The sequence below is a fragment of the Chelonoidis abingdonii genome, chromosome 19, assembly GCF_003597395.2.
Source record: "Chelonoidis abingdonii isolate Lonesome George chromosome 19, CheloAbing_2.0, whole genome shotgun sequence".
In the NCBI taxonomy this organism is placed as follows: Eukaryota; Metazoa; Chordata; order Testudines; family Testudinidae; genus Chelonoidis; species Chelonoidis abingdonii.
The window spans coordinates 8,884,647-8,912,251 of record NC_133787.1 but is presented as its reverse complement, the minus strand read 5'-3'; the positions used below and the strand labels follow the sequence as shown (position 1 = coordinate 8,912,251).

Sequence of the window (27,605 nt, the reverse complement as noted above, 5' to 3'; positions counted from 1 at the left end):
GGAGTAATGAGCTTGCTTACTGTAACCAAAACAGGTTGCCATAGAAACAGTATAGGGGAAATCAGAAGCTCTTTTCTCCTGATATGTTTGAAAACCAGCAGGGTGAGAAGGTGTTGATGGGGCAGATTTTTTTTTCAATCTGTTGAAGATTTATAGAACTGAGATACTGTTTCAAATGTTATAAATGAGACCGCTTTTAGCTCAAGTTTTAAAGCAGCGAAAACTGCCCTTTAATAAAATAGTGTTTTAAAACTCTGGCTTTATTTTCCCCATTTAATTTGTGAGCAAAATTTATACCAAAGTAAACGTATCAGTAGTTAAGATTTCCAGTTGCATATACCCTCTGCCAATCATCACTCTGAACATACTACTAAATCAGTGTAAGAAACGTAAAAGCCAAAGGACATTGGGTCAGTTTAATCTCTGCTGCAGCTTCCTCTGAAATCATTTCTGTACTCCAGGAATGTATTTGTCCTTGTATTTCTTATGAATCTCTCCACACACAGACAGTTATCTCTTCATATTTGGTCACCCAGTGAAGTTTAGTCCATGAGCTGCTATCCAAATGGGTTTCTAATGCCAGGATTCTACATGTGTGAATAGATAATAAAGAGGAAATTATTCATTTGCAAAGGGCAATATTTTTCTCTTGTATGTCCACAGACCTCCACTGGCATGTAGAGAGAGCAGAGCAGGAAAGCTAAGTCAAGGTGCACAATGATGTCCAGAGGGGAGCATTTTGTTCTAAGTTTCCAATTCTTTGAGTCTCTTGGAGAAAATCAGTTAATGTTCATGGATGTTGAAAGGCTAATATATTCCCTAGTTTACATTTCACTTCTTGACCCTTTTGGTTGCAGGACTACAGGTATACAAATGTGCACCTATCACCTGCTTTTCAGAGTACCGGCAGCTCCTGTTCACTTGAATGAAAGCTACCAGTCCTTAGCACCTCTGAAAATCAGGCCCAACACAAACTTATGTACATTCTCAAATTTGGGATCTGCACTGGCACATGAGAAAGAGCAGAGTAGATGCATGTGTGACCATACACAAATACATGCTTGCCTTCTAACTGAACAATAGATTGGCACTTTAACTGTAAACAACAGGTCCCGTCTTTTAATGAGTACAGGTTCTTATATTGGGAATCAGAACGTTGATGGTTTGGCAGATCAGAATGGCAGCCTCCAGCAAGGTGACAAACACCTTGTGATAAAAGAGTTTAAAGTCAATCTCACTCATTGTTGAAATGTGGGGGCATCAGCATTTCATGCCTGGTTGCCTTTAATTAATAGAAGAGATTTAATTTTTTCCTTGTTTATGGTTTTTAATGTAAATATGCCACATGCTAGCACCAACTGAGATGAAAACTGGCTTTGTGAGGGTCAGATGTTCTCCAGCACATTCTGTGGTCATACTGGCCATATATCAGATGTTGCAAATTAAAACAAGAGTACCTGCTGGGTGCAGAATGCTAGAAGAAGAGCTCTTTGAAGTTTTGGAAGCTGTGCAGTTTGGGAGACAGTCATTCAGAAACTCGTTTTCCTGTGCTTTGAGTAACAAACTTCTGGGTTAAATTTTCTATTGTTTTTGATACTATATCCCCTTCCCCTTTCTGTGTCTTTTCTCCTCTAAAAGAGCCCCACTCACACCAGTATTTATTTATTTGGCATTTGCAATCCAGTCAAGGCAAGACACAGTGTTCTTATCGATGATTTTCAAGGCAGGAAGATGTCCTGCCTTGAAAATCATCTTGCAGTCCTCAACACTACGTGTCATGGTTTGTTGCTGCCTACGTTGAAATAATGGACTGTCTCTAAAATGCTACCGAAATTCCACTGCAGCACAAATTCCATGTCCGGTACGAAACTGGTTTGGAAGGCTCCATTGCCTTTGCAGTAAATCAAACCGAGGTTGACATTGAGTGAGGTCCGAGACAAGATAATTATCTGTCACTTTCTCTGCGAACCATGTCCTTTACCATAAATCCCTCACCCAATAAACTTATCCACAAGGGGCGACAACAGGGCAGATGACCATATGGTGCATTTAGCAAGTATTTAATTAGAAGTAGATGTGGCATATCACACAATTTTGTCATGAGCTTTGCTACGCTTTCCTCTCTGCGAACACTGGGCGAAGCAATATTTGAGAGAACCAATAGCCATGGTAGAGGAATAGATTAAGTGTACCTAAAATGATATGCATGGTGGAATTAAGTTGTGTGTTGGTCTTCGTTGTGTGAGACAAGCGAACCCACGCTGGAGTGCAGTACTCTGCTGCTGAGTAACAGAGTGCCAAGGCTGAAGTGTGTAACGTTTGAGTGTTGGTGCCCCATGTTGTTCTGGACAGTTTTCTAAGCAGGTTTTTGCATGTTTTGACCTTAGTCGCTGTCTTTGTTAGATGATCACAATATGTAAGATATCTGTCCAGTATGATCCCTAGATAAACTGGGTGTGAATCATGCTTTATTCACTGACCATTGAGAACTATGTTCAGCTTTCTGTCCGCATGTGCATGATGTATGTGAAAGACACTCAACGCAGTCTTACTTCCACTTGATATTAGGCACCATTAACAACAATAATGGACCATAGCCACCATATTTGCATTCAGAACATTTTCAAGTATGTCAGAGGAGTGTGACTGAGTACTGAGGCATATGTCTTCTGCATAAACAAATTTGCGAGACCCAGTAGGTCACTTGAATATAAGTTGAATAACATTGGAGATAATACTCATCCTTGGGGTGGGGGGGTGGATTCTTCTGGTGCCTCCAAGCACCAGTGCCGGCTGTACTGTTTTCGCTGCCCCAAGCAGCGCGCTGAATTGCCACCGTGGACAGCGTGGGCAGTCCAAGTGCCCTTAGGGTGGCAAGCGCATTTCTGCGGCAGCGGCAATTCGACGGCAGCTTCTGTCTTCAGCCGGAAGACAGAATCTGCACTCCCGCAGACAGCTGAACATAGAAGCTGCTGCTGAATTGCCGCCACCGTGGAAATGCGCATGCCGCCCTAAAGCCACACGGACTGCCCCCGCCGTCCGTGGCGGCAATTCAGCACACTGCTTCGGGGCAAAAACACAGGGACTGCCGCCCCTTGCAGATTGCTGCTTCAAGCACCTGCTTGGAATGCTGGTGCCTGGAGTCGACCCTGCCAAGCACTTGTTCTATCACCAATATGCACACGAAAATTGCAATTTCTGAAAAAACAGAGCAATCACACACATTAATCAACCTGGCATGGTTCTAAACAATTTCACCAAAAGGTCCATGTACCAGACTATATGATACGGATCTTCCACAGTATTTTTGCCAGCAAGTTAAAGTAGTATGGGCTGGATGAATAGACTTTAAGGTGGATAGAAAGCTGGTTAGATCATCGGGCTCAACGGGTAGTGATCAGTGGCTCCATGTCTAGTTGGCAGCCGGTATCAAGTGGAGTGCTCCAAGAGTCGGTCCTGGGGCTGGTTTTGGTCAGTATCTTCATTAATGATCTGGAGGATGACATGGATTGCACCCTCAGCAAGTTTGCAGATGACACTAAACTGGGAGGAGTGGTAGATACACTGGACGGTAGGGATAGGATACAGGGGGACCTAGACAAATTAGAGGATTGAGCCAAAAGAAATCTGATGAGGTTCAACAAGGACAAATGCACAGTCATTCCCAGCAGATAGAGGGACATGATCATTCCCCTCTATTCGGGATTGGTGAGGCCTCATCTGGAGTACTGTATCCAGTTTTGGGCCCCACACTACAAGAAGGATGTGGAAAAATTGGAAAGAGTCCAGTTGAGGGCAACAAAAATGATTAGGGGGCTGGAGCACATGACTTATGAGGAGAGGCTGAGGGAACTGGGATTGTTTAGTCTGCAGAAGAGAAGAGTGGGGGGGAATTTGATAGCTGCTTTCAGCTACTTGAAAGGGGATTCCAAAGAGGATGGATCTAAACTGTTCTCAGTGGTACAGCAGATGACAGAACAAGGAGCAGTGGTCTCAAGTTGCAGTGGGGGAGGTTTAGGTTGGATATTAGAAAAAACTTTTTCACTAAGAGGGTGGTGAAGCACTGGAATGGGTTACCTAGGGAGGTGGTGGAATCTCCTTCCTTAGAGGTTTTTCAGGCTTGACAAAGCCCTGGCTGGGATGATTTAGTTGGAGATTGGTCCTGTTGGACTAGGGGGTTGGACTAGATGATCTCCTGAGATCCCTTCCAACCCTGATATCTATGGTTCTATGTGGCATGATCAGCTCAAGGAAAACTGAACCAGTCTTCAGCTTATGTTGGAATCCATTTTCGATGAAAGTTGTAAGTGCCAGCACTCGATCACATGTACTATGACCGCAGCAAAAGCCATGTTGCTCTGGTGCCAGCATGCCTTCCACAGGTGGTGAAATTCTTTGCAAAATCAGATCCTTAAGCATCTCAAAGCAGACGCTTAGAAGTGAAATTGGTCTGTAACTCAAAGGCAAGTGTTGGTCTTTCCCAGGTTTCAGCAAGGCAGTGACCTTTGCTGGGTGCCAGATTCTAGGCGGTCTGGATTCCCGCAGAACTCCCGAATGAGCCAATCTCAAGTGCGAGGACCCAATATCAAATAAGATTCTAGCAGTGAGAAACAAAATCAAAGGAGTTTAGTATTTCTCCTTCCTTTTTCTCATGCTCCCTTAGAATCATAGAAGATTAGAGTTGGAAGGGACCTCAGAAGGTCATCTAGTCCAACCCCTGCTCAAAGCAAGACTAATCCCCTGACAGATTTTTCCCCAGTTCCCTAAATGGCCCCCTCAAGGATTCAACTCACAACCCTGGGTTTATCAGGCCAATGCTCAAACCACTGAGCTATCCCTCCCCCCCATTTTCATTTTGCAGTTGCCGTCAGGGTCCAACTGAAACATATGTGCATCAAATTGCTTAATGGGCAGGATAGAGTAGTCCTACATTTGCAGGCAGACTTGCATTTGCAGGCATCACCTCCCTTGAAGCTTGAAAGGAAAGTAAATTTGCATGTCAGCCTGGTTACTTTATTTGCAAATGTACTACGGAAGTGGAGGGTGCCGGATTAATAGCTTTGGAGAATGAAATCCTGTAATTAGTACAAAAACAGGTACAGCATCATCAACACCAGGACTACATTTCTCCCTACTGCCCTGCTAGTGTGCCTAGCTTTGCCCAATCCCAAGTGTAATATAGAGCAGCTGCTGTATTCTGTTTTACACCCGGCTATGCATGGCCCTAGGGGGTTGCTCTGGCAGCTAGATACAGTATCACAGGAATGGAGAGATGCTCCAGCCGCATTGCCTCCCAGCCACACAGAGGAAAGCGTCAGGGAACCTGCTTCACCACGCTGAAGGCAGCTTTATGTCAAGGAACTGATGCTAAGGAGACTTAACTAGGGTTTGCATATGTCTGGGTTTTCCCGGACGTGACCTCTGTTGGTAGTCCACCCTCCATCAGGGCAGATTTTTCAAATAAGAGGAAATTTCAGGATTTTTCCAAAGAAGGCCGACATTGCAACTCAAAGAGCTGTCTCTGCGCCCTGATTGGGCACTCCCCTGCACCCACAGCTGCTGGATCCCACCCACCTTAGCTTGCTATGTCAGGTAAAAGGAGCTGCTAAGCACCTCTCGGCCAGTCCGCCTGCCCCGCCGCAGGGCCTCAGAGCCTGACCGGGAGGGGTGACAGGGCCAGAGCTTGGATCCCTGCCCTGGGGAGGGGAAGAGGTCCACAGGGAGGAACTGACTGACTGGGCTGGTGCTGCGTCCCAGGCATGCGCCAGCCACCTTACCACTATGACAGGGAGCACGACACTGCTCCCCACCTCGAGAGTGAGACTGCAGGTATCTCCTCCAGCACTCTCCCAAATACCTTCTCCCAATACACATACCCCTCCAGCACCCCTGCTCAGTACCCGCACACAGACACACACACACCCCTTCAGCACCCCTCCCAGTAGACACACACAGCCCTCCACCACCCCCAAATACTCTCTCCCAGTACATACACCCCTCCAGTACCCCTCTCAGTACACGCGCACACACTCCTCCACCATCCCCAAATAGCCCCTTCCAGTGTACACATACCCTCCAGTTTTCCCCCTGCCCCAGCAATGTCCTTGAAATTGGGAACTTGAAATATGGCAACCCTAGACTTGACAGGCATGAGAATCAGGCCCTAGATATGACAGATTGTAGCATTTTCTACTGTTCCCTTTCCCAATGGTTTAACAAAAGTTTTCTATCATCTCAACACCTAGATGTGTGAAGCTTTCTTGGATGCTGACTTCATGATCTCTCAGTAATTCACACCCCTACTAGCTTCTCTATTCCAAGTCTGTAACATTAAATATTTGGCTGTTGTACCAGAGACTAAACTAATCTGTCTTCTGCTTTTGGAGAAAAATGCTAGCCCCAATGATGCTGAAAATACACACCTGCTAATTACCAAAAACCCACAGCCTGCTGTGTACGTTCAGCAAAAGAGTTAAAGAATCAGGTTTCTTTAAGCCTAATTGTATTTGCAAGCTATTTTGCTAATATGAATAAAGTCTCTAACTGAGCAATGCAGTACAAAATTCAGATAACAGAAGATGTGTGCGCAGAACAGAAAGTGTAGTTGCCTGCGTTTAGGTAGCTCAGATGATATCTTGCAACATTTTCCAGGTCAGGTGGGAATGTTATTAATTTCCATGACTAAGAACAGAATTCCTCTCTGTCAATTTGGAAGCCACGTAATGGCCTTCAGCAAAGCTTTTATAATGCACAATATGAAATTTGAGTAAACATGAGAGCTCAGTGGACACAATAATGAGGAAATGAGTCTTCAGATGGAGCAATCAGAGATCACTGAAGACATCATTTTCATTTATATGCCTGTGTACGAGCCCCATACATAATGTTGTTTTCTTATTGTATGCTAATGAGACTTCAATAGTAATGGGAAAAAAAGTCTGAGTAAATTATGTCACTATTCTGTATGAAATCGCAGAGATGATCTAAATATTATAAGGAGGGCTGTAAAATGAAGTACAACAGCAGATATACCAAGAGACACATCATTACACAATTTAAAAAATTGCCATCTCTTCTTGCATAATATCCTGAATATTGACAGGGTATTATTCAGGAACTGAATTATTCAACCCATTGTAATCATGTCTCTCTCTTGGTACCCTCTCCATTGTTCTCTATTTTTAACTAGTGTCTGCTTTTGGGACCATCTGTCAGATGCATTTGTCATCCCCCTATAGAAATCTTGAAATATCAAGGATATAATGGCTGATCTCAGGGACTATAGCAGACTGGAAATTGTTCCCTTGACAGTTAACTCTGCTGCATGTCAGATTGTATTCCCTTTTACAGACTAACAACTTCAAGGTGGCAGTAGACCATTATTCAAAGAGTTGAAATATCCACAGCGGCCTGGGTGTTTCACTTTATGATATACTGATTTCAGTGCATCGTGCGTGCATTTCAGTTACCTTCTGGCTAGAATTTTTAAATGAGCTTAGCTCCCATTTAGGGACCAAAATAAGCGGCCAGATTTTGAGCCTGTTGAATGCTGAGGTCTGTTGAATATCTGACCATAAGTGTCACAATGGGAGGTGTTTGATGTTCAGCACTTCAAAATCTGCTCATGGTTTCATTGTTTAAGTGTGAGCTCTTTTGAAAATCTGGCCCTGACTGTGGGTGCTGAGCAGTTGAAAATTTGGCACATGATCTACTTGGTATATCACCAGAAAGTATCTATTGTGTCTTGAACAGCCTCATAGATATCATTTTAAATATTTGTCAGGTTAATGAATAGGAGGACGGAGAGTGGGCATTTAATGTGTCTTTGAAGAATTATGAGTCACTGTTGTCCAAAGTTTATTGTATATTCTAGTATTTGCCAGCTGGTAGTTCATCTGATTGTCTTTAGTGGACATTCACATCTCCATGAAAACTCCCATCCATCTCTCAAATTGCAGGACAATGCCAAGTTCAATATTTTTACTTGCAGGTCTGTATTCTAATTACCGTGTATTATTCCAAAACAATATACCTATTTATGGTGCTTTTCTCTAACTGGTCTTTCCGTAGTGCTGTTCAGTAGTAGCGAATCCTTTCTTTCAAGCATTCTAAATGTTTTCCATGTTGCTCATTCGTTTAGCATGCACTGCTGGAACTTCCTCAGGATGCACAGTGTACATAAATTTGTGTAGCTGTGAGAAGTGTTTTAAGTTTTTTAAAAAGTGAATTCTATAATTTGAGGTATAAAAGTAGGTTAAATGATAATGACTTTGGGCACTTGAGATATTATGCGGCCCATCTTACAAGTTGTTGCACACAGATTTATGTCCATTGCATCCAGCACTGGAACATGCAACTAACCTCGGTCTCACTTCAGTGCTTTTCTCTGTTGGTTTCCATTTATTTTTTTATTTTTATTTGTATTTAGTTGTTCAAAGAGCAGAAAGGAACGTTTCTAGGATTACATTGAAATATACTGCACATTCTGCCACTTGTATGAAAGAAATCGATTCATAGAGGAAGAAAAAAGCATGCACGCATTATTTATGAATGAAAATAACCTGTTAGTCTAGAATCATGGACACGAGTCTAGTCAATTCCTGCCTTGCGAGAAAAAAAAGTGTGATAATTGGCCAGTGAGCCCATCCCTGTGCAACTCTTGTCATTGTGCAAACCATTGCTGATCGAGGAGGAGCATAGGAAAACGAGGGGCAAGGTTAAAGAATAGTACGTTGTGCTGAGTGAATTGTATGAGTGCTAATACTTTTAAGCAGAGATTGATGTAGTGGAAGAAGAGCTGCTCAGGCCAGCAGTTGTCAAACTGTGGTCCACAGAACCACTGCTGATAGTGAAAGGAGAGTCGGCATGTCACATGACTCTAGAGTGACCAAACATCAAGTGTGAAAAATCAGGACAGGGCGTGGGGGGTAATAGGAGCCTGTATAAGAAAAAGCCCCAAATATCGGGACTGTCTCTATAAAATCGGGACATCTGGTCACCCTACATGACTCTGGTCTACGTCCTTGTTATCTGCTGCTTTATTCCAAAAAAAAAAAAAAAAAAAGGAGCCTGGATACCTGTCCTGGGGAAGAATCTAAGCTAGGAGGTGCTGCTGCAAGAGAAGAGGAAACACACAGAAGAGGGGAGCAGGTGTCAGAGAAGGAGGTTCAGAGGCCATAGAGGAATAGATAAGAGAGGGAGATAACCAGACTGGCTCTTCAGTCTAACTTTTTTTCTGGAAAGGACAAAACACTCCTTGCACTGGATTCTGAACAATGCACAAGCACTTTCCTAATGTTATTTGCCATGCCCCAAGTGCTACAGTTGTCACACGGAAGTTGTGGGATATGGGTGGGAAGTGCGGTGTCCTCCACATCCACACGTGGGAGGAGAGGTAGCTCACATGACTGCAAATGGGAAACAGGGTGTCCACACAACAGTCTGAGACCTGCTCCTTGCAGTGCACTAGTAGAAGAGCTCCTGGAGTTACCAGTAGGGGAGGATAGGTGGAGGAAAGGGATTTTGAGGGAACAAAGGGATGCTTGGCACAGTGGAAGAGGGATGTTATTCCAGGCATAGGTTTCATGCTACGAAAAAAGCATGAATGGGAGAGTCGGAGGAGAAGATGAAAGGAACAAAGGGATGGATTGAAGAGCAGGAAGAGGGGAACTGAGAGAGTATCTGGGCCCCTGTGACAGAGTGGGAATATTTTGCAATATTTTCGTGAGGCCAGTTTGTGTCTCAGTTTCCCCTATGTGCCTAGAGTGGAAAGGGACTGTTTGCTCTCCCAGCAGGCTGAGACACATAGGTGTGGGTATTGTTTAGCTGTCTGGGCCTTAGTTTCCCTATCAGTGAAACATCTGAGAAGACAATGGCAAATTCAGTCCCCAGCACATTCACACCTAGCAACCAATCACTCAGAGGGATATGAATTTCCGTCCGCTCCTAAGGAAAGCTGAACAACAATTTCCCAGCTTGAGACTCAAAGACTGGAGACGTGAGATTGGAGGGGGAGGCAAGGGTTGGCTGTTGGAAGGAGTCAGGGCTCACACCTGGAGTTTGACAAAGGAGATCAGACAGAAGGACAGACAAGCTTGAACCCAGGGGTTCACTACAGCTTGGCTGGGCTCTGGGCTAACCAGAATGAACTCTGCTTTAACCTTCAGTTCTCTGTGTTACCCTAGGGACTTCCTACGTTGTGTTCCAGTTAATAAATAAATGCTGCTCTTTTGACAATGTTGTGTGAGTATCACTGCAAATGCTTGGCAAGGGGCATGAATCCCTGAAGAGTGGACAAGTCTCCATCAGGGGTCTGTCTCAGTTGGATTTACTGACGGTGCTCACGGTGCAAGCAAAGCAGGCGTGCTGCAGGCCTAGAGGTCCAGTCGGAGGAGGTAGTGAAGCTTACCAGGAGGAAAAGCAAGATCCCCAGGGGGTCTGGCACACTGAAGGAGTTCCTCCTAGAGACCATTCCAAAGTTGGGGCCATAGCACCGGTCCTATGGATCCCTTTTAAAGTGAGAGCAGGGAAGTTGATCTGTATGTGGAAAGAGACAGGGAACCAGGAGAAAGGGAGGTGACATTGTCAGAGCGGCTGTTGCATTGACTGAAAGCTGTCAAGATGGGAGAGGAGATTACGATGTTCTCAGTAAGGGTGAACCATAGTGTGATCCAGTTTTGGCCGTCAGAAAGGAGGCAGGGGAAGGTGATAATAAACATGGAGAAGAGACAAGATTTGGCAGGAGCCTGGGTGTGAGGGGAGACCAGAGAGAACCCTTGGAGAAGCACGAAAGGGATGCTCAGGAAGGCATGGCAGGGAGACACTCCCCCTCTGCAATAGATAGCAAGACCATTGTATTTCTGAGAGTACGTGAAGAGAACATCCTCAGTGTCATGGTATAAACCCCCACTCTGAACCTTAGTGTCCAAAAGATGGGGTACCAGCATGAATTCCTCTAAGCTCAATTACCAGCTTAGAACCTGTAGCGCTGCCACCAACCAGGAATTCCAGTGCTCGTACACTCGGTCCCCCCAAAACCTTGCCCAGGACCCCAAGAACCAATCCTCTGGATCTAACACAAGGAAAGTAAACCTTTTCCCCACCGTTGCCTCTCCAGGCTTCCACCTTCCCTGGGTTAACCTGGAAATCTACTGTGATTCAAATCCTGAATCTTTAAACAGAGAGGAAATGCATCTTCCCTCTCCCTTTTCTCTTCCCCTCCAATGTCCTGAGAGAGAAGTAATCCTGACAAGAGAGAATATTAGCGTCTCTCTCCCCTTTCCTCCTTCTCCCCACAATTCCTGGTGAAATCCAGACCAGTCCTCTGGGTCTCACAGAATAAAAAAAACAATCAGGTATTCTTAAATCAGAAATGCTTTACTAGAGAGAAAAAACAGTAAAAATGATCTTTGAAATTTAAGATGGAATAGGTAACAGGTTTTTTAGCTATAGGACTGGCATACCCTCTCGCAGCCAAGTATTCAAAGTACAATATTAAAATCCTTCTCAGCAAAATACAAATTTGAATACTTTCCACAAATCACATTTTGCAAATAAAGAAAACACAAACATAAGCCTGTACCGCTTATCTATTCTAGTACCGTATTTGAACTTATTGAAGAGCTTTATTCAGGGAGAATTGGAGAGAACCTGGTGCACGTCTGGTCCTCTGATGCCCCCAGCATGAAACACACAAAATATCTAACAGTCACACACAGAAACTTCTCCTCCCTCAAGTTTTGAAAGTATCTGCCCCTGATTGTTCTCCGGTCAGTGACAGCCAGGGCCTACTGAACTTGTAACCCTTTATAGTCAATGCATTAAGTACTTCTGTGCTTTAACTTTTCTACTGTTTATGCATCCAGTAACTCTCTAAAAGATGCTTTTTGAGCAGGGAATTTCCTACCCGCTACGTTCAGGTGGGGGCTTAGATAGTTAAATAGTGGGTGTGTTTGCAGCCGTGGAGCTAAAGTTGTTTGTCTGCAGAACAGCAATAGCAAAGCAGGACTTCCCAGATTGCGTTTGAACATAATTGATGGGATGTCGTTCAGGCCCAAGCTCACTCAATCCTTGCCTGAGTCATGCTGAAAGAGAGCCAAATTGACGGACCCTTTGCGTGATACGGAGTACAGAAGCTGGGCTGAGCCACTTCATTCACAAAGCCGTTGATATTAGGTTTTTTATCAAACTTGTTTGTGTTACAAACGAAAAATGAAAATGGTTGAATGATATTATGCAGCCGCATCTACAAAGTCAGTTGCATACGATTTATGCCATAGCATCCAGCATTAGAATCATGAACTAACCTCAATCTCACTTTGGGCTATTTCGTAGTTGGTTGTTTATTTATTTATTTTTATTTTTATTTCATTTATTCAAAGGGCCATAAAGAAGAGGATATTATACTTAAATATACTGTACATTCTGAGTCTAAGGTGTGAGTATTCCTTACACAACCCTGGTGACATCCATCCAAGATTTCATTTGGAGAAATTGAATGTACTTTGCAAAAAGCTACTTAATCTTTTTAACGTTAATGTTTTTTGGGTTGCTGTCGGCAAATACACTGAATTTTGTAGGGTTGTTCTTTTGTTTGCTTATTTTATGTGCATATGCAATTTTGCGTTATTGCTGGTAACTGACGTGCTTACGGAAGTACAATCATACATTTCTAATAAATACTACACAAAGCTCCAACGTTAGCAAGTCATGCTTGATAATTAATGTATTCAAAGTACTAAGGATAACAGAGAAAAAATGCACAGTGTAGTGATTCTCTGTGTAGTGTTTCTTCACATTCTGCATTCTTATATGCAGGAACATTCCACCATATCCTTTAAACTGCGAATGCATGGTGCAGAGGTTGCAGTCCTCAAGGAAACCATAGAGAAGGTGGGTGGGTGAGGGACCACTCTAAGGAAGGTTGGTGGAAGGACTAAAACTCCCACCATTCGCATAAAAAACAAACTGCTCAGAAATAAGCCCCCCTGATTGGTTCTCCGGTCAGGTGACAGCCAGGCCTACTGAACTTGTTAACCCTTTATAGTCAAAGTGATATAAAGTACTTCTGTGCTATTAACTTTTCTTATCTGTTTATGACACTCAGTAACTCTCTTAAAAGATGCTTTTGAGCAGGGAATTTCCTACCCGCTAGTTCAGGTGGGGCTAGATAGCTTAAAGTGAGTAGGGATGTGGGTTTGCAGCCGTGGAGCCTAAAGCTGTTTGTCTGCAGAACAGGCAATAGCAAAGCAGACTTCCCCAGATTGCGTGTGAAGCATATTGAGGGGGTAGTCGTTCAGGCACCAAGTCCACTCAATCCTTGCCTGAGTCTGCTGCAAAGAGAGCCAATTGCACGGACCCTTTGCGTGATACGGACGTACAGAACTGGGCTGAGGCCACTTCATTTCACAAAGACCGTTGATTAGGTTTTGTTATCAACTTTGTTTGTGTTACAAACGACAAATGAAATGGTTGAGATATTATGCAGCCCATCTTACAAGTCGTTGCACACGATTTATGTCCATTGCATCCAGCATTAGAACATGCAACTAACCTCAATCTCACTTTGGTGCTTTTCTTAGTTGGTTTCAGTTTATTTTATTATTTTTATTTTTATTTATTTATTCAAAGGGCATAAAGAGAGAGGATATAGAATTACATTGAAATATACTGTACATTCTGATCTAAGGGTGTGAGTATTCCATTACCAAACCCTGGTGACATCCATCCCCAAGACACATTTGTAAGAAATTGAATAGTACTTCAGGCAAAAAGCTTACTTAATTTTTTAACGTTATTGTTTTTTTGTTGCTGTCGGGCAAATACACTGAATCTGTGGGTTGTTCTTTGTTTGCTTTTTTTATGTGCAATATGGCAATTTTGCGTTTTGCTGGTAAGCGGTGCTTATCGGAAGTGACATAGTGTCATACATTTCTAAATATACTACACAAAGCTCTCAGGTAAGCAAGGCATGCTTTGATAATTATGTATTCAAAAGAAAGGAGCCTACAAACTAGTAGGAAAAAATGCCAAGTGCTGTGATTCTCTGTGTAGTGTTTCTTCTACATTCTGCCATTTCCCTAGATTGCAGGAACATCCACCATATCCGTTTCTCTCTCCCCGTCATTGCATGGTGCAGAGGTGCAAGCTCAAGGAAAACCTAGAGAAATGGGCTGGGGGTGGGAGTGAGGGACCACAACACACAAAACGGAAGGACGGGGTGGAAGGACTTGGAGAACCTCCACCTTCAGCATAAAAAAACAGATTGATGCTGCTCAGAAATAGCCTTCATGCCGCTTGCATTCTCTTTCCTGGAAAGGCATCCCCAGTGCATGCTGGGAGGCTGTGGAATATAATGGCTCAGTGGTTTGAGCATTGCCCTGCTAAACCCAGGGTTGTGTGTTCAATCCTTGAGGGGGCCACTTCGGGATCAGGCAAAAGTCAGTACTTGGTCCTGCTAATGAAGGCAGGAGGCTGGACTTGATGACCTTTTGGAGTCCCTTCCAGTTCTGTGAGATAGACATAAGTAGTGAGATAGAGGACACAGGGAGAGAGTCCAGAGAAACTGCACAAGTGTGGGGGCAAGTGTTGCCCTGCTTTACATGGTAGGTGAGAGGGGGCTTGAGTCTAGGTTTGTTGACAACCTGTCTTGTTCATCCCTGACTCACAGTAGGTCCTATTCACTGTCTTTAGCAGGCAAATACAGAGCCACGAGGGATCTCTCAATACCTTTCTAGTCTTGTTTTACATTTAAAAAACCTCCAAGTTGTTCAGCTCTGGAATGGCCCAGGAGCCTAGGCAAGTTGTTAAGCAAGGGGTCTGAGACTTCAGGCTGGCAGGGCCTGGGGGTGCTGTGGAAGCACCACACTTGGACCCCCGAGAAAGGCAGCACCTCCTTATTCATCTCCCTCCAAGGCTCACAGTCAGGCCAACCCTTCCTTCTGGGTATGGTTTCCTCAAGTGCTCATCAGTGGTGCACCTGCAGTAAGTCAGCCAGTGCGGGGGCCGCAGAAGCTTGAGAGAGGCGTGTTGCACTCCTTTCCTCAGGCAGAGAGTAAATGGAGATGATCCCAGAAGTGAACCACCCACACATACGCCAGAAAAAAACGTGATTGTACTGGGGCAGGCAGCAAGGCAAAGTCTTCCGGCATTACTCCGTTAAACTGAAAGTCAGTCAAAAAGCTGCAGAAATGGCTGTGTAAAAATGTCGCTCATTGGCGGGGTCCCAGAATAGTTATGGAACCCGACCCCCTCGCTCCTGCAATGCCATTTCATGGAAGCTTTTCAGAGGTGTGAAGAGAAAGTGATTTGCTTGAAAGAAGCGCTGTGAATATTGCTAATTCTCTATATATTTAACGTGACAGGAAAACATTTAGGAGCTGGTGAGTGGGCTCTTGCAATATATGCTAATTCTGACTTGAACGAGTGATGGAATGTGCCCACACTATCACCTCTAAGCTGAGTTTACACAACTCCTTTCCATAAACTATGGGGCCAGTGTTAATATTTAGGCACTCTTTCATAGCTGAAGCTCTTGGAATTTGTTGTTCTCGTCCCACAAACTGTGGAAACATTTGTACACAACATTTTTGACCAACCGTGTCCATATTATTCTGCCAGGATGTATCAGCATCAGGTCCTAAGCATGGAATTCAGATGGCTATATTTTATCTAATCAATACTGAAATTAGGTTATTTCATTGTAATACAGTAGTACTTAGGGAAGGCACCAATGAGATGTGCTAGGCATTGTACAAACACATTAGGGAGACCCTACCTCAGTGAATTTATAGTCTAAACTAGCAACACAGTCCAAGGATCAGGAGAAAAGTATTCTCCTCCTCCACATTTTGCAGATGGGTAACAGAAGCATGCAAAAATTAAGTCATTTGTCCAAGCTAAGGACATACAAAGTCTGTGGCTGAACTGAGAATAGAATCCAGAGTGTCTGAGTCCAGTCCCTTGGCCTGATGACTTTACTTCCCATGGGAAGTTAGATCTTCTTTGCTACAGTGTATTCTTTGAAGAGCCAGGCTTCCAAATTGAACATTGTGGATCAGGACACTAATAACTAGAACAGAGTAAATTGTGAGGAAAAACTTGCCATGAATATTTATTAGTTTTCAAATGGGAATGTCAGTTCAACCCATTCAGGTTTGATTTCCTCAACCATTTGAGTGGTCAAGCTTTACATACCCATGAAAAGCTAATTATGAGCTTGAATATTCTAAGTACTGCATTTAGGATGGTAATTCTTCTATGCATGTTAGTTACTGATATGATATCCAATCAGGAAGCAAAAGAAATATCCCATGTCCCAGGTAAGTAACCAGTTGGGAACAACTTTTGTAATGTAAATATTAGATCTTTTCAGTTAACTGTTAACCAGACATTCAGACAGTGGAAAAATTGCAAAAGAATTTCGTGAACAAGTTGGAATAACAGATTGTGACTGGAGTCCCAGGGGAGCCAACTGAAGTCACTCAGTTAGGGTGAACTGCAAAGAATGGGGCAGACAGACCCCAAAGCTGGTGGATGTTCCAGAGCTTAGATTTATCAAGCCAGCAAAAACAGCTTGTATAATACCTCACTGGTTATCCAGAAGACAGCAACACAGTTCCCCTAAAGTAACCCAGCCTCAGGCGTCCACCCAGATACCCAAGTCAAATATGTTGAGGATTACTGAAAATCTTATTCATCATATAAAAAAGTTCTTCCAATCCCAAAGGATTGGACACATTACCTCCCAGTTTAATGAATATTCCAGATCTTACCAAAATACATGCTTACAGCCAATTCTCATTAACTAAACTAAAATTTATTGAAAAAGAAAAGAGAAAGAGAATTGGTTAAAAGATCTGTATACATACACACATGAGTACAGTTCTTGAGATTCAGATTCATAGCAGAGATGGTGAGCTTTGTAGTTGCAAAGAGTTCTTTCAGAATTAGTCCATAGGTTATAGTCCAATTTTTATATTCAGGGTGGTCCAGTCAGAACTGGGATCTCAGTCCTTATGGCTTAGGTTTCCCCTGCATGAAACATCAAGCAGATCTGAGATAAAAAGGATCAGAACCCAAACATCTTTGTACAGTTTCAGGCCTTCTTATGACAGCTCGGAGTGCTTCGGCGAACTGTAGGCACTCATGGGGACTTTAAAGTGGATCTATTTCCTAAGCATCTCTGGTAATTATCCACACAAATTAATATAAAGCAATTGCCTGTTCTTCTACCATTTGCAGATGATTTGCTTTAAGTTTCAAAGAGAGACAATACAGCGATATCTTATGTTTACAGTTCATTTAAATGTTAAGATGTCCTTTTGATCTCTGAATTAACAGAATACAGCATAGACAGGGACTGTTTGATTACATTGTTGGCCTCTACCAATATATATGTAAAAACACAAACATTATCTCCCTATATGTTTTTAAGGGTTGAATTTGAGTCATTTATCCTGACTAATGCTTAACTCTTTCTGGCCCTGTGTCACACAGATACTCTGAACATTTCAGGAATGTGTCATGAACAGGAAAGAAGGGTGAAATCTGACAAATGATTGAGGGAAAATTATTTACTTAGTTCTAGATATGGCACAACACTGACTTCTCAGTAACATACAGTACCATGGGGTCTGTTCAGAAAATGCTCACTCTGCTGTTTCTTGACTTAGCAGCAGGCTCCTTTTTTTAAAAAAAAATCACAACCCCAAACTGCATCATGACTCTTTTTGAGAATAAGTCTTGAATTTGTCTCCTGGTATCATTATTTATTGATTTATTAGTATTCAGACAACTACTTTAACATTTTCACAAATTTGAGTCTATGTCAGAAGTTCCTGTCATCCATTCCAGGGAGCAGTAATGGTACCAAATTGCTCGGTTGATCAATCACTCACCACCAATGAGAAATGCCAAAGAGTCACAATATGTGCAGTTTGAACAACCAGTAGGCGAAGAAATATAGAAGCTATTCAGTGAGCACATATGAATAACGAATGCATTTACAACTGGAATTGGTTCTGAATGATTTATTAGCCAGAAAAAATTGATTGAATTTGTAATGAAAATTATTCAAAATAAATAGGTCAAGAAGCTCTGCTTATTAAGCACATCCTGATATTCAAATGGTCTTCTTATTGAAAGGATATGTTTGCCATCAGCAGAGTTAAGCTTGTGTGTTTGATTGTGCTAATTTCATAAATCACCATTTAGATGCATGTTTTGGGACAATAACACAAATGCAACTAATTGCACTGGGTTCAGTGAGTCTAATAGAAGACCTCGAGCCGCAAAAGTGAATTCAGGGTCCATTTATTTTAACCCTTTTGCATTCTCTGTGTACCTAACAGAGATTTTTTTCTCCATCTCACATACAATTTACTGCATCTTGCAATGATTCATAAAAGCCATATGACTTTTGTGACCTTCATATAAGCCCATATAATATAAAGGAATCCACACTTCCTATGTGCTAGTTAAGGCTGCTTTTTTGAAATGTGTGCGTCTCTAGAGATGATTTAAATGTTAAATTCCCCATAGCTAATGTAATATTGCTTCTTGTAAACATCGTAAATAGCCATCCCAGAGGTCTGCTCTTCAGAGGAAGGGGTGCAGGGGAAACCCATAATGCACCTGGTCTGTTGTGGAGGGTTTGCACATAGGTGGAGACAGAAGGAATTCCTTCCTGTTTTCTGCAGCAACTAGTGCATCTCTTGCTTGTTTTGATAGAGGCCAAGTTTTCTGAACGCAAGGCCACACTGTAAGATCCATCTCTCTTTTCTCAAGCTTTTGCCTGGGAGGTGAGGGGCAGAGAGGTGGAGAGGCTGATTTTCCTTTCATTTGGTTGGATGAGTCCATTTTTTCTTTTATACCTCTGTCCCTAAGAGTTGTATGTGGTGGTCATCACTGTGCGTGTGCCCTGAAACTTCTGCACTATCAAAAGATAAAGATGGGGTCAGCGGCGGCTCCAGGCACCAGCACTCCAAGCACGTGCCTAGGGCAGCAAGCCGCGGGGGGCGCCCTGCTGGTCCCTGCGAGGGCGGCAGTCAAGCAGCTCTCAGCGGCTTGTCTGCGGGAAATCTGTCGGTCCTGCAGATTCGGCGGCAGTTCAGCAGTGGGTACGTCGAAGCCGCGGGACCAGCAGACCTTCTGCAGGCAAGCGGCCGAATCCGCGGGGCCAGGAACCTCCCACAGGTAAGCCGCTGAAGGCTGCCTGACTGCCATGCTTGGGGCGGCAAAAAAGCTAGAGCCACTCCTGGGTGGGATTTTCAAAAGTGCTCAGCACTGGCCTAACGCTGCTCCCAGTGCAGTCAATGGGAGCTGTACTATAGACTTCAAAAGGAGGAGAATTAGACTGCTGCTGTGCACTTGTGAAAATACTGTAGTTCACTGGACACTGAATTTGTTGCCAGATGGAGGAAGAAAGAAGTTTTTTATTTGCTGAGGTCCTGTCCTATCACTCTTCAGCAGGGAATGCCATGGCAAATACAGTAAAACTTCAGAGTTATGGACATCAGAGTTACTAACTGATCACACACCTCCTTTGGAACTGAAAGCACAGAATCTGTCAGCAGCAGCAGAGACCAAAAAAAAAAAGCAAATACAGTACAGTGTTAATGTAAACTACTAAAAAAGTAAAGGGAAAGTTTAAAAAAAAATTTGACAAGGTAAAGAAACTTTCTATGCTTATTTCATTTAAATTAAGATGGTCAAAACCAGCATTTTTCTTCGGCATAGAAAATTTCAAAGCTGTAATAAGTCGATGTTCATTTGTAAACTTTTGAAAGAACAGCCGCAGCATTTTGCTCAGAGTTATAAACAACCTCTATTCCCGAGGTGTTCATATCTCTGAGGTCGTTTGAAACATGTTTTTATCGGTAGAGGGAGGTGAGAGGTTACCTAGAGTGTTTCTATTGCCATCTCTTTAATTATCTGCATGTTCTTGGATTGCAGACACTACCACAGTAAATCTGGCCATGGTGTAATGGATACCTGGTATGACAACCCTGTGTCTAGTTATTCCCCCAATAACAGAATCATGGCCAAGGAGCACAAGAAAAGCTTCCAGACTGGTGAGTGTTTTATATGTTCTTTGCATTTTGATGCTCTGTCGTCGGACTCACTGCTAACTCACTCATTCGTGGTTGGCATTTCTCTGCTTGCTATCGGCATCCCACACAGCGGAGTCATAATAGTCCCCTCACATGCAATTCAAAGAGCTTGGGCTTGGATCAGCGCTCATATTTTTAGTGTTGATTCAGAAGCTGAATTAAAGGCATGGCACCAATATCTACAACTGATCTTATTAACGTCCTATACAGCGCTAGCAAAGTGTTCTTATCTGCCACCCATTTGTTCCCAGCAATACTTTAAACAAATGCATCTTATCTTTACATTTAATCATGAGATTATCTAGATGAGTTCATTTATCAAACATAACTCCTAAGAAAGTAAAATTTTGAACTACCTGTAGTTTTTTCAGCATAAAGGTTCCATTCTTCCCCAATCATCTTTCTCGTAAAGATTTGTTTTAGCCAGGGAGAACTTAAATCCCCAAGTATCTCCCCATTGTGAAATTGCCCTGAGGACCTCCTGGGTTCTCTCCTCAGCTATCTTAAGTCTTCTGTGTTTGGCCCATATTGCACAGTCAACCGCAAATAGAGCGATACCTATTCCTGCCCGTATACTCTCTGGGAGTTCATTAATCATAATGTTAAACAGCTGTGGGGTGTCATTAGTAAGTTTATATATAAGGTTAACATTCTGTCACAGGTACTTTTAGTAAAAATCAGAGACAGGTCATGGGCAATAAATGAAAAGTCACAGAATCCCATGACCTATCTCTGACTTTTACTAAAAATACCCTGGAGGAGGACTGATTGAAACCCGGCTGCTGCTTCAGCCTTGGGACTGCTGCTTCAGCAGTCAGGCCACCCGCCAGCTGCTGCATCATCTCCGGGGCCGACAGCTGCTCCAGCCCGGTCCTGGAAGAAGTCCCAGAGGTCCCAGAAAGTCACAGAATCTGTGACCTCTGTGACACAATTATACCCTTATTTATAAATATTCAGTGTATTGCAATTGCCAGATTCTATCACATAAGAAGTTTCTTATGCACCACAACATTCTTCCTTTTATTCCAATTGTGGCTTCCAGCAATCCTTCCCTCCATAGCATGTCATATGCTTTTTCAGTGTCCAGAAAGACAACTATCATAAGCCCCCTGTTCCTTGTGAGGGGTTTTGTATTTCTGTTTCTAATCTTACAATACGATCAACTGTGCATCTACCTTTCCTGAAACCCCCTTGCACAGTTTACAATTTCTTTTTTTCCAGGAATGCTACTAATCTTTCATGTATCACTCTTTCCATAATTTCATCCACACACAATGTGAGGACAATAGAATAGGTCTATATGCATCAGGTCTTGTGCATAATTTGCCAGGCTTTCCTATCAGTATAACCACCGCTTGCTTCCATTCTGCAAGTAGTAATCCTTTTCTCCTTGTATTATTATATAATTTCAATAAAACTCTTAAACTCCCTTCTGCTAGGTGCTTAAGCATTGCATTACCATATATACTCATTCATTAGCCCATTCATTTATAAGCCAACCCCCACAAAATGGATAGGTAAAAATAACAAAAACTGTATGACCCTTTCATAAGCCGACCCTATTTCAGGGGTTGGAAAACTTTGGCTCCCGGCCCATAAGGGTAACCTGCTGGCGGGTCAGGACATTTTGTTTACTTGGAGCGTCTGCAGGCATGGAGCCCCTCAGCTCCTTGTGGCCATGGTTCGCCGTTCCCAGCCAATGGGAGCTGCGGGAAGTGGCACAAAATGCGGCAACAGGGAGCTGAGGGGCTCCATGCCTGCAGACGCTCCAGGTAAACAAAATGACAATGTATTAGATATTCAATTCAATGATTCCATAGAGCAGGGATCGGCAGCCTTTCAGAAGTGATGTGCCAAGTCTTCATTTATTCGCGGCAATTTAGGGTTTTTGCGTGTCAGTAATACATTTTACATTTACAGGGGCTGGCGGATGGAACCCCAGACTGGCAGCAGGCTGAGTGGACCAGCTGCTGGGATCCCAGGCCGGCAGCAGGCTGAGACGCTCAGCCCGCTGCTGGTCTGGGGTTCCATCCACTGCCCCCTGCCAGCCAGGGTCTCAGCCACCGGCCCCGCTCAGCCCACTGCCGGCCCGGGATTTCATCCATCCAGGTCGGCAACAGGCTGAGTGGAGCCAGCGGCAGGGACCCCAGGCTGGCAGCAGGGTGCCACGGTAAATCAGCTCGTGTGCCACCTTTGGCACGCTGCCATAGATTGCCAGCCCCTGCCATAGAGTTTTAAATCATCAAATTTTGGTATAGACTCATTTATAAACCGACCCCCGCTCTTTGATGCATCACTTTTTTTACCATAAATATTCAGCCTATGAACGAGTATATACGGTACTTATGCTGTCTTTCCCTGGGGCTGTATTTTTACTTTTGTCTGTATATTTTTTGAGTTCCTGGATGCTGAAATTTTCATTCAGTTCATTGTCCTTATGTTCTATCCAGCCATGTAAGAGCTCAACATTTTCTGCAGCAAACATCCTTTCTTCCCCCCACAAAACTCTTAACTTGGATTTGTTTCACTACTGACTTTTTGGAAATCTTTTGCTAAAATGTCCACTTTTGCTAAGTTAGAGCTTTCAACTTTATCATTTACTATAAACCCAGGTGTGCATTTGATTTTACTCCATATTTCATTCATTCTTTTAACTTGTTTCTCTCTCTCTCTGAAACCTCAGAATTTTTATTCAATTTTCCACAATACAGTCTCCAACTCTCTTTCATGGCCTTTTTAATAATTCTTTGTGCCACTAGTTTATATTTTTTATCATTCATTAAGTTCTTGTTATTTATTGTATTTTTGCTTGTTTGTATACATTATTTCATTCCTTATTTGCTGCTTTACAATCTTCATTCTGCCAAGAAACTGGGTTTCTGAGTTTGTGGCAATTAGATTTCTTACATATAGCTAGGCTGGCTCCTGCTACAACTCCCTTTATTATCTTATTATAAAATTTCTCTGGATTATCACTTACACAATTGGTACTTAGAAACTCTGCACACTAACTCTTAGAGAGTTCCCAGTTTACTTTTCTAAGGCTCCAGGTAGGAATCCTTTCAGTGTTTTCAACACTACCATGGTGTGGATACATAATTTAGTATAGGGAAGTGATCACTTCCCACTCCATCTTCTTTATTGATTTTCCAGCTGCATTTACTTGCTATATTACTTGTTGCAATTCCCAGATCTAAACATGAAACTGTTCCATCCACCAAATTAAACCTAGTAGTTACTCCAATATCGAGCAATGCCAGTTTGTGCATGTCAATGAACTGTTTCAGGCATTTGCCATGATAATCAGTTTTCCTACTTCCCTATAATTCATTAAGGTCTCCACAAATAATATACAGGCCTTTGACACCATTAACAAACTCTTCTTATTCTAGATTGTCTGGCTTTTTACATGGGTTGTAAATGTTATAGATTCGTATAAAGATGCTCTTATTCTGCAGAGGAATCTCAACAGCATTGCACTCAAAACTTAAGTTGTGTACTTCTATGTTACCATAACTATGACCTTCTGTTATAAATATACAGATCCCTCCTCCTCTTGTTATTTCTCTGTCACGTCTGCGTCTCGCTGTCTGAAGTGGCTCATGATTATGAGTGCCTACGTTAGGGCTAGGGTGACCAGATGCCCCAATTTTATAGGGACTGTGCTGATATTTGGGTCTTTTTCTTATATAAACATCTATTACCCTCCACCTCCTGTCCCAATTTTTCAGACTTGCTTTGTGGTCAGCCTAGTTAGAGCGAAGTGTCCAAAGCAGGGCAGACACCCCAAACTGGCGATATGGTCTATCATTAGATTTTACCAAGCCAGTAACAAATAGGAATGCTTAAATTACTATAACAATCTTATAATGGAGTCACAGGCAGTCCTGTTAGACACTCCAGACTCTATCTTGCCACCCAGGCAAGCTAGAATATGTGATAAATGTGCACAGTGTAGTTATCAGAGGGGTAGCCGTGTTAGTCTAGATCTGTAATAAACGAGAGAGTCCTGTGGCACCTTACAGACTAACAGAAGTATTGGAGCATAAGCTTTCATGGGTGAATACACACTTCGAAGTGGGTATTCACCCACGAATGCTCCAATACTTCTGTTAGTCTATAGGGTGCCACAGGACTCTTGTTTTTTACAGTTTAGTTGTGACAGTGTTGGTCCCATGATATTAAAGAGACAAGGACCCACTTCTGTTGGTGAAAGAGAGGGGCTTTCAAGCCACACAGAACTCTTACAGTAAAAGATATTCCCTCACCCACCTTGTCTATGTGATAAATGGTCTCTTAGACCAAAAATCACAAATCCCGGTTACAGCTAGTCCCAAGAGACCAGTCACTCCCAGGTCAATTTGCATCCCAGATCTCACATCAAAGACAATGCTGGTAGCTGATTCTATAGTAAACTTACTGAAGGTTTATTGGCTAAGAAAAAGGAATGAGAGTTGTTGAGAGATAAGGCAGATAAAATATATATGAACAGGTGAATCACACTCTTATCATTTCAAAAGGTAGCAGAGACGTAGTAATCTGTCAGTTTCCCAAAAATCTTTTAGGGTTACTCAGAGTAACTCTGAGGATCTGATCTTCTAGTTCAGTTATTTTGCCCCGTTAGAATCCAAACAGTCCAGAGATGAAGATTATTTCCTTGTGTCCATACTTATAGTGGCTTCTCACAGAAAGCAAGCTCCCAGGGTATTTACATGGGCTCTTTGAGGGCAAGAGAGAGGAGCACATTTAGAGTCTTTGATCTCCGATCATCACACAAACAAAAACCACTTGCTTTGAAATGTGCTAGAATTACTACTTTCCTATTAAAGATCTTCATTTGCATCGTACAAGGCTTCTTTCTCATTTGATGGGTTATTTAGTTATGGGGAATACACAATGTAAAGATTTGCTATTTCTTTTTAGCGGGATACAGATAAGTGAAAACAATTCATACAGAATCCCATTGATTTTCATGAAGTTTAAACACAAATACATTCTTATACATTTAACAATCACTTTGATCTATGTCAGGGATAGGCAACCTATGGCACAGGTGCCGAAGGCGGCACACAAGCTGATTTTCAGTGGCACTCACACTGCCCAGGTTCTGGCCACTGGTCTGGGGGGCTCTGCATTTTAACTGAATTTTAAATAAAGCTTCTTAAACATTTTAAAAACATTATTTACTTTTTACATACAACAATAGTTTAGTTATATATTATAGACTTATAGAAAGAGACCTTCTAAAAACATTAAAATGTATCACTGGCACACAAAATCTTAAATTCGAGTGACTAAATGAAGACTCGGCGCAGCACTTCTGAAAGGTTGCCGACCCCGATCTATATTAATACACAAGTGAATTGGCTTGGTTTCCAGCTGTTCCACTGTAAGTGGTCAGTGAGTCCTGGGGCTTAGGCATGAATTGGCACCCGGTCTACCAGTGCATAGTCTGATTACATCGTATCTTAGAAGTCTAATCATAAGTTTTCTCACTTAACCATGTTTCTTGTATACATGTCACATCAGGTTTGTTTTCCATTTCAAACGCTGTTTTCTTTAACTCCTGGCCATGTGTTGTTAAACTAAGTGTGTTAAATCAGAAAAACTATTACAAGCATGTTGTTTGAACTACATTATTACCTTCATTTAAAATTGCATGAATGTGGTCTATCTGGAGATTGCCTATATGCAATACTTTTCTGCCACTTTTGTTATAATATTTATTCTTTCAGTCTTTTCCCCAGTCTGTAAAGTAAAATTAATCACTTGTATCAAATATGCTATACATTTCTCTTTGCCTACAAGCAGTACATCTTCATCTGTTCCACTTCGATTATCTGCCCTGAATTGCATGTTATTGTCCCAGCAGCTCTTTTCCCTCGCTGGCATTTTGCTCCTCCTCCACATTTCACTGTGAATATCTTTTGGTGGCTTCTGCATAGAATATTTTACGTATCGTTTGAATTTTCTGTATCTCTCTAGTTCATTCCACTGCCATGCTGCTGCATTTTAGTTTGGGTCCTTCCATACAGTTCTCATGTGAGTGTTCTCCTCCACAAGTACCACACCTCATTTCGCCCCTTCAGGCAGCTGCCACCTGCCCAGACCTTTGACCTTTATACCATCCCAAAGGGGCCGGGATATATGTTGTAACCGGGAAGGGCTGATAGCCTCTATTAACCCTATCAGGTGGTGTTGCACCTTTTAAATGTTACTCGGATCGTTGTGGTCTCCCCATCTCCTGCTAATCAATCACTTAACAAACAGTACTTGGTCCTCCCCTGTACCCCTTTAAATTTCATCCTCAGTCATGCCTAGGGGAACCCCATATATTTCGCCTTCTTGCTTCTGTCATAAATTTAGGTAGCTGGCAAATTACTTCTGTTTTCCCTAAAATTGTATGTTTAAGATGTTTCTCAGCCTGTTGCTTATATGTACATTCTGCTAAGGAATCTCCATTCTGCATTCTTTCAGCTCTTACTGTATCTCTGATACGTCACCAAATCCATTCCACTGTTTTCCTGGGATTAACATCTCCCATCTTTACATCTTCAACTAGTAAATTGATCATTATAAAATGTTGATCCTTTTCCTTACTTTTTTTCCCCATCCCTGCCTGCTCCCTCTTCTTCACATACAGATACTTCTATTCTTTTCTTCTTCTTCCTAATCTGAAACCATTCCTCATCCCTTGTTTCTTCTCCCTATTTTCCAACATAACTTCCAGCCTGTCCCTCTCAGACTGTATTTCCAGTCAGTCATTCACCAGCCTAAGCCACCGCTGGGTTCCAAGCTCCAGCTCTCAACCCCTCTCAGCCTACACTGCTTGTCTGGAGCCTGGCCAACAGCTGCCCCAGCCCACCTAGCCATCAGCCCCCAGCTTTCACTGCCGCTCCAGACTTCCTTTCTTCACAGCACCACTTAGCTGGTCCCCAGAGGAGCTTCATCTTTAATTCCTCTGGTCCACACTGCACATGCATCCAGGTAGCATAACTGGTCTAAGGCCCAGCTTAACCTTTCCTTGCCTGTGTGGGGTACACACATTATCATAGGACCCATCTAAAACTACAACCACGGTTCAGAACACTCCTGAGCTTTGGGGAAACTCACATGTGAACCTGGCCCTCATCCCTCTAATGAGTCAAAGCTCAAACCTCTGAATCAAACATCCCTGAACCCGAATATCCCAAAACTTTGGGCAAGTCAGAATCAAATTTTTGCTGCTTGACTCCATCTCTAGCTGCTGGGTATATTCATGGGACTATGCAATGCAGTGATCCGCATCCATCTCCATGGTGCTTTCTGTCAGCATAATCCTCTCCACATCAGTTAACAAATAAGTTGAAGAAATGTTGAGATATGAGACCTATGGAGAATGCTTCCTCAACCCCATCCCTCCACACTTTCTAATCATCAGTTCTCGGTGACAGAGACCCTAACTAAATTGGTCCTTAGGGAAGAGCACCAGCAAAAGCAACAGTGTTTGTGATA

The 27,605-nt window shown here is 42.8% G+C and overlaps 1 protein-coding gene across 1 annotated transcript in view; it reads left to right on the top strand.

Annotated features, from left to right (window-relative positions):
• NECAB2 (N-terminal EF-hand calcium binding protein 2) overlaps nt 1-27,605 on the top strand; it is a 303,651-nt gene that overhangs the window by 235,797 nt on the left and 40,249 nt on the right. Inside the window, exon 7 of the mRNA XM_032785742.2 lies at nt 19,954-20,072. Within this exon, the coding sequence (XP_032641633.1) occupies nt 19,954-20,072 (119 nt within the window). The remainder of the gene's footprint in view (nt 1-19,953; nt 20,073-27,605) is intronic.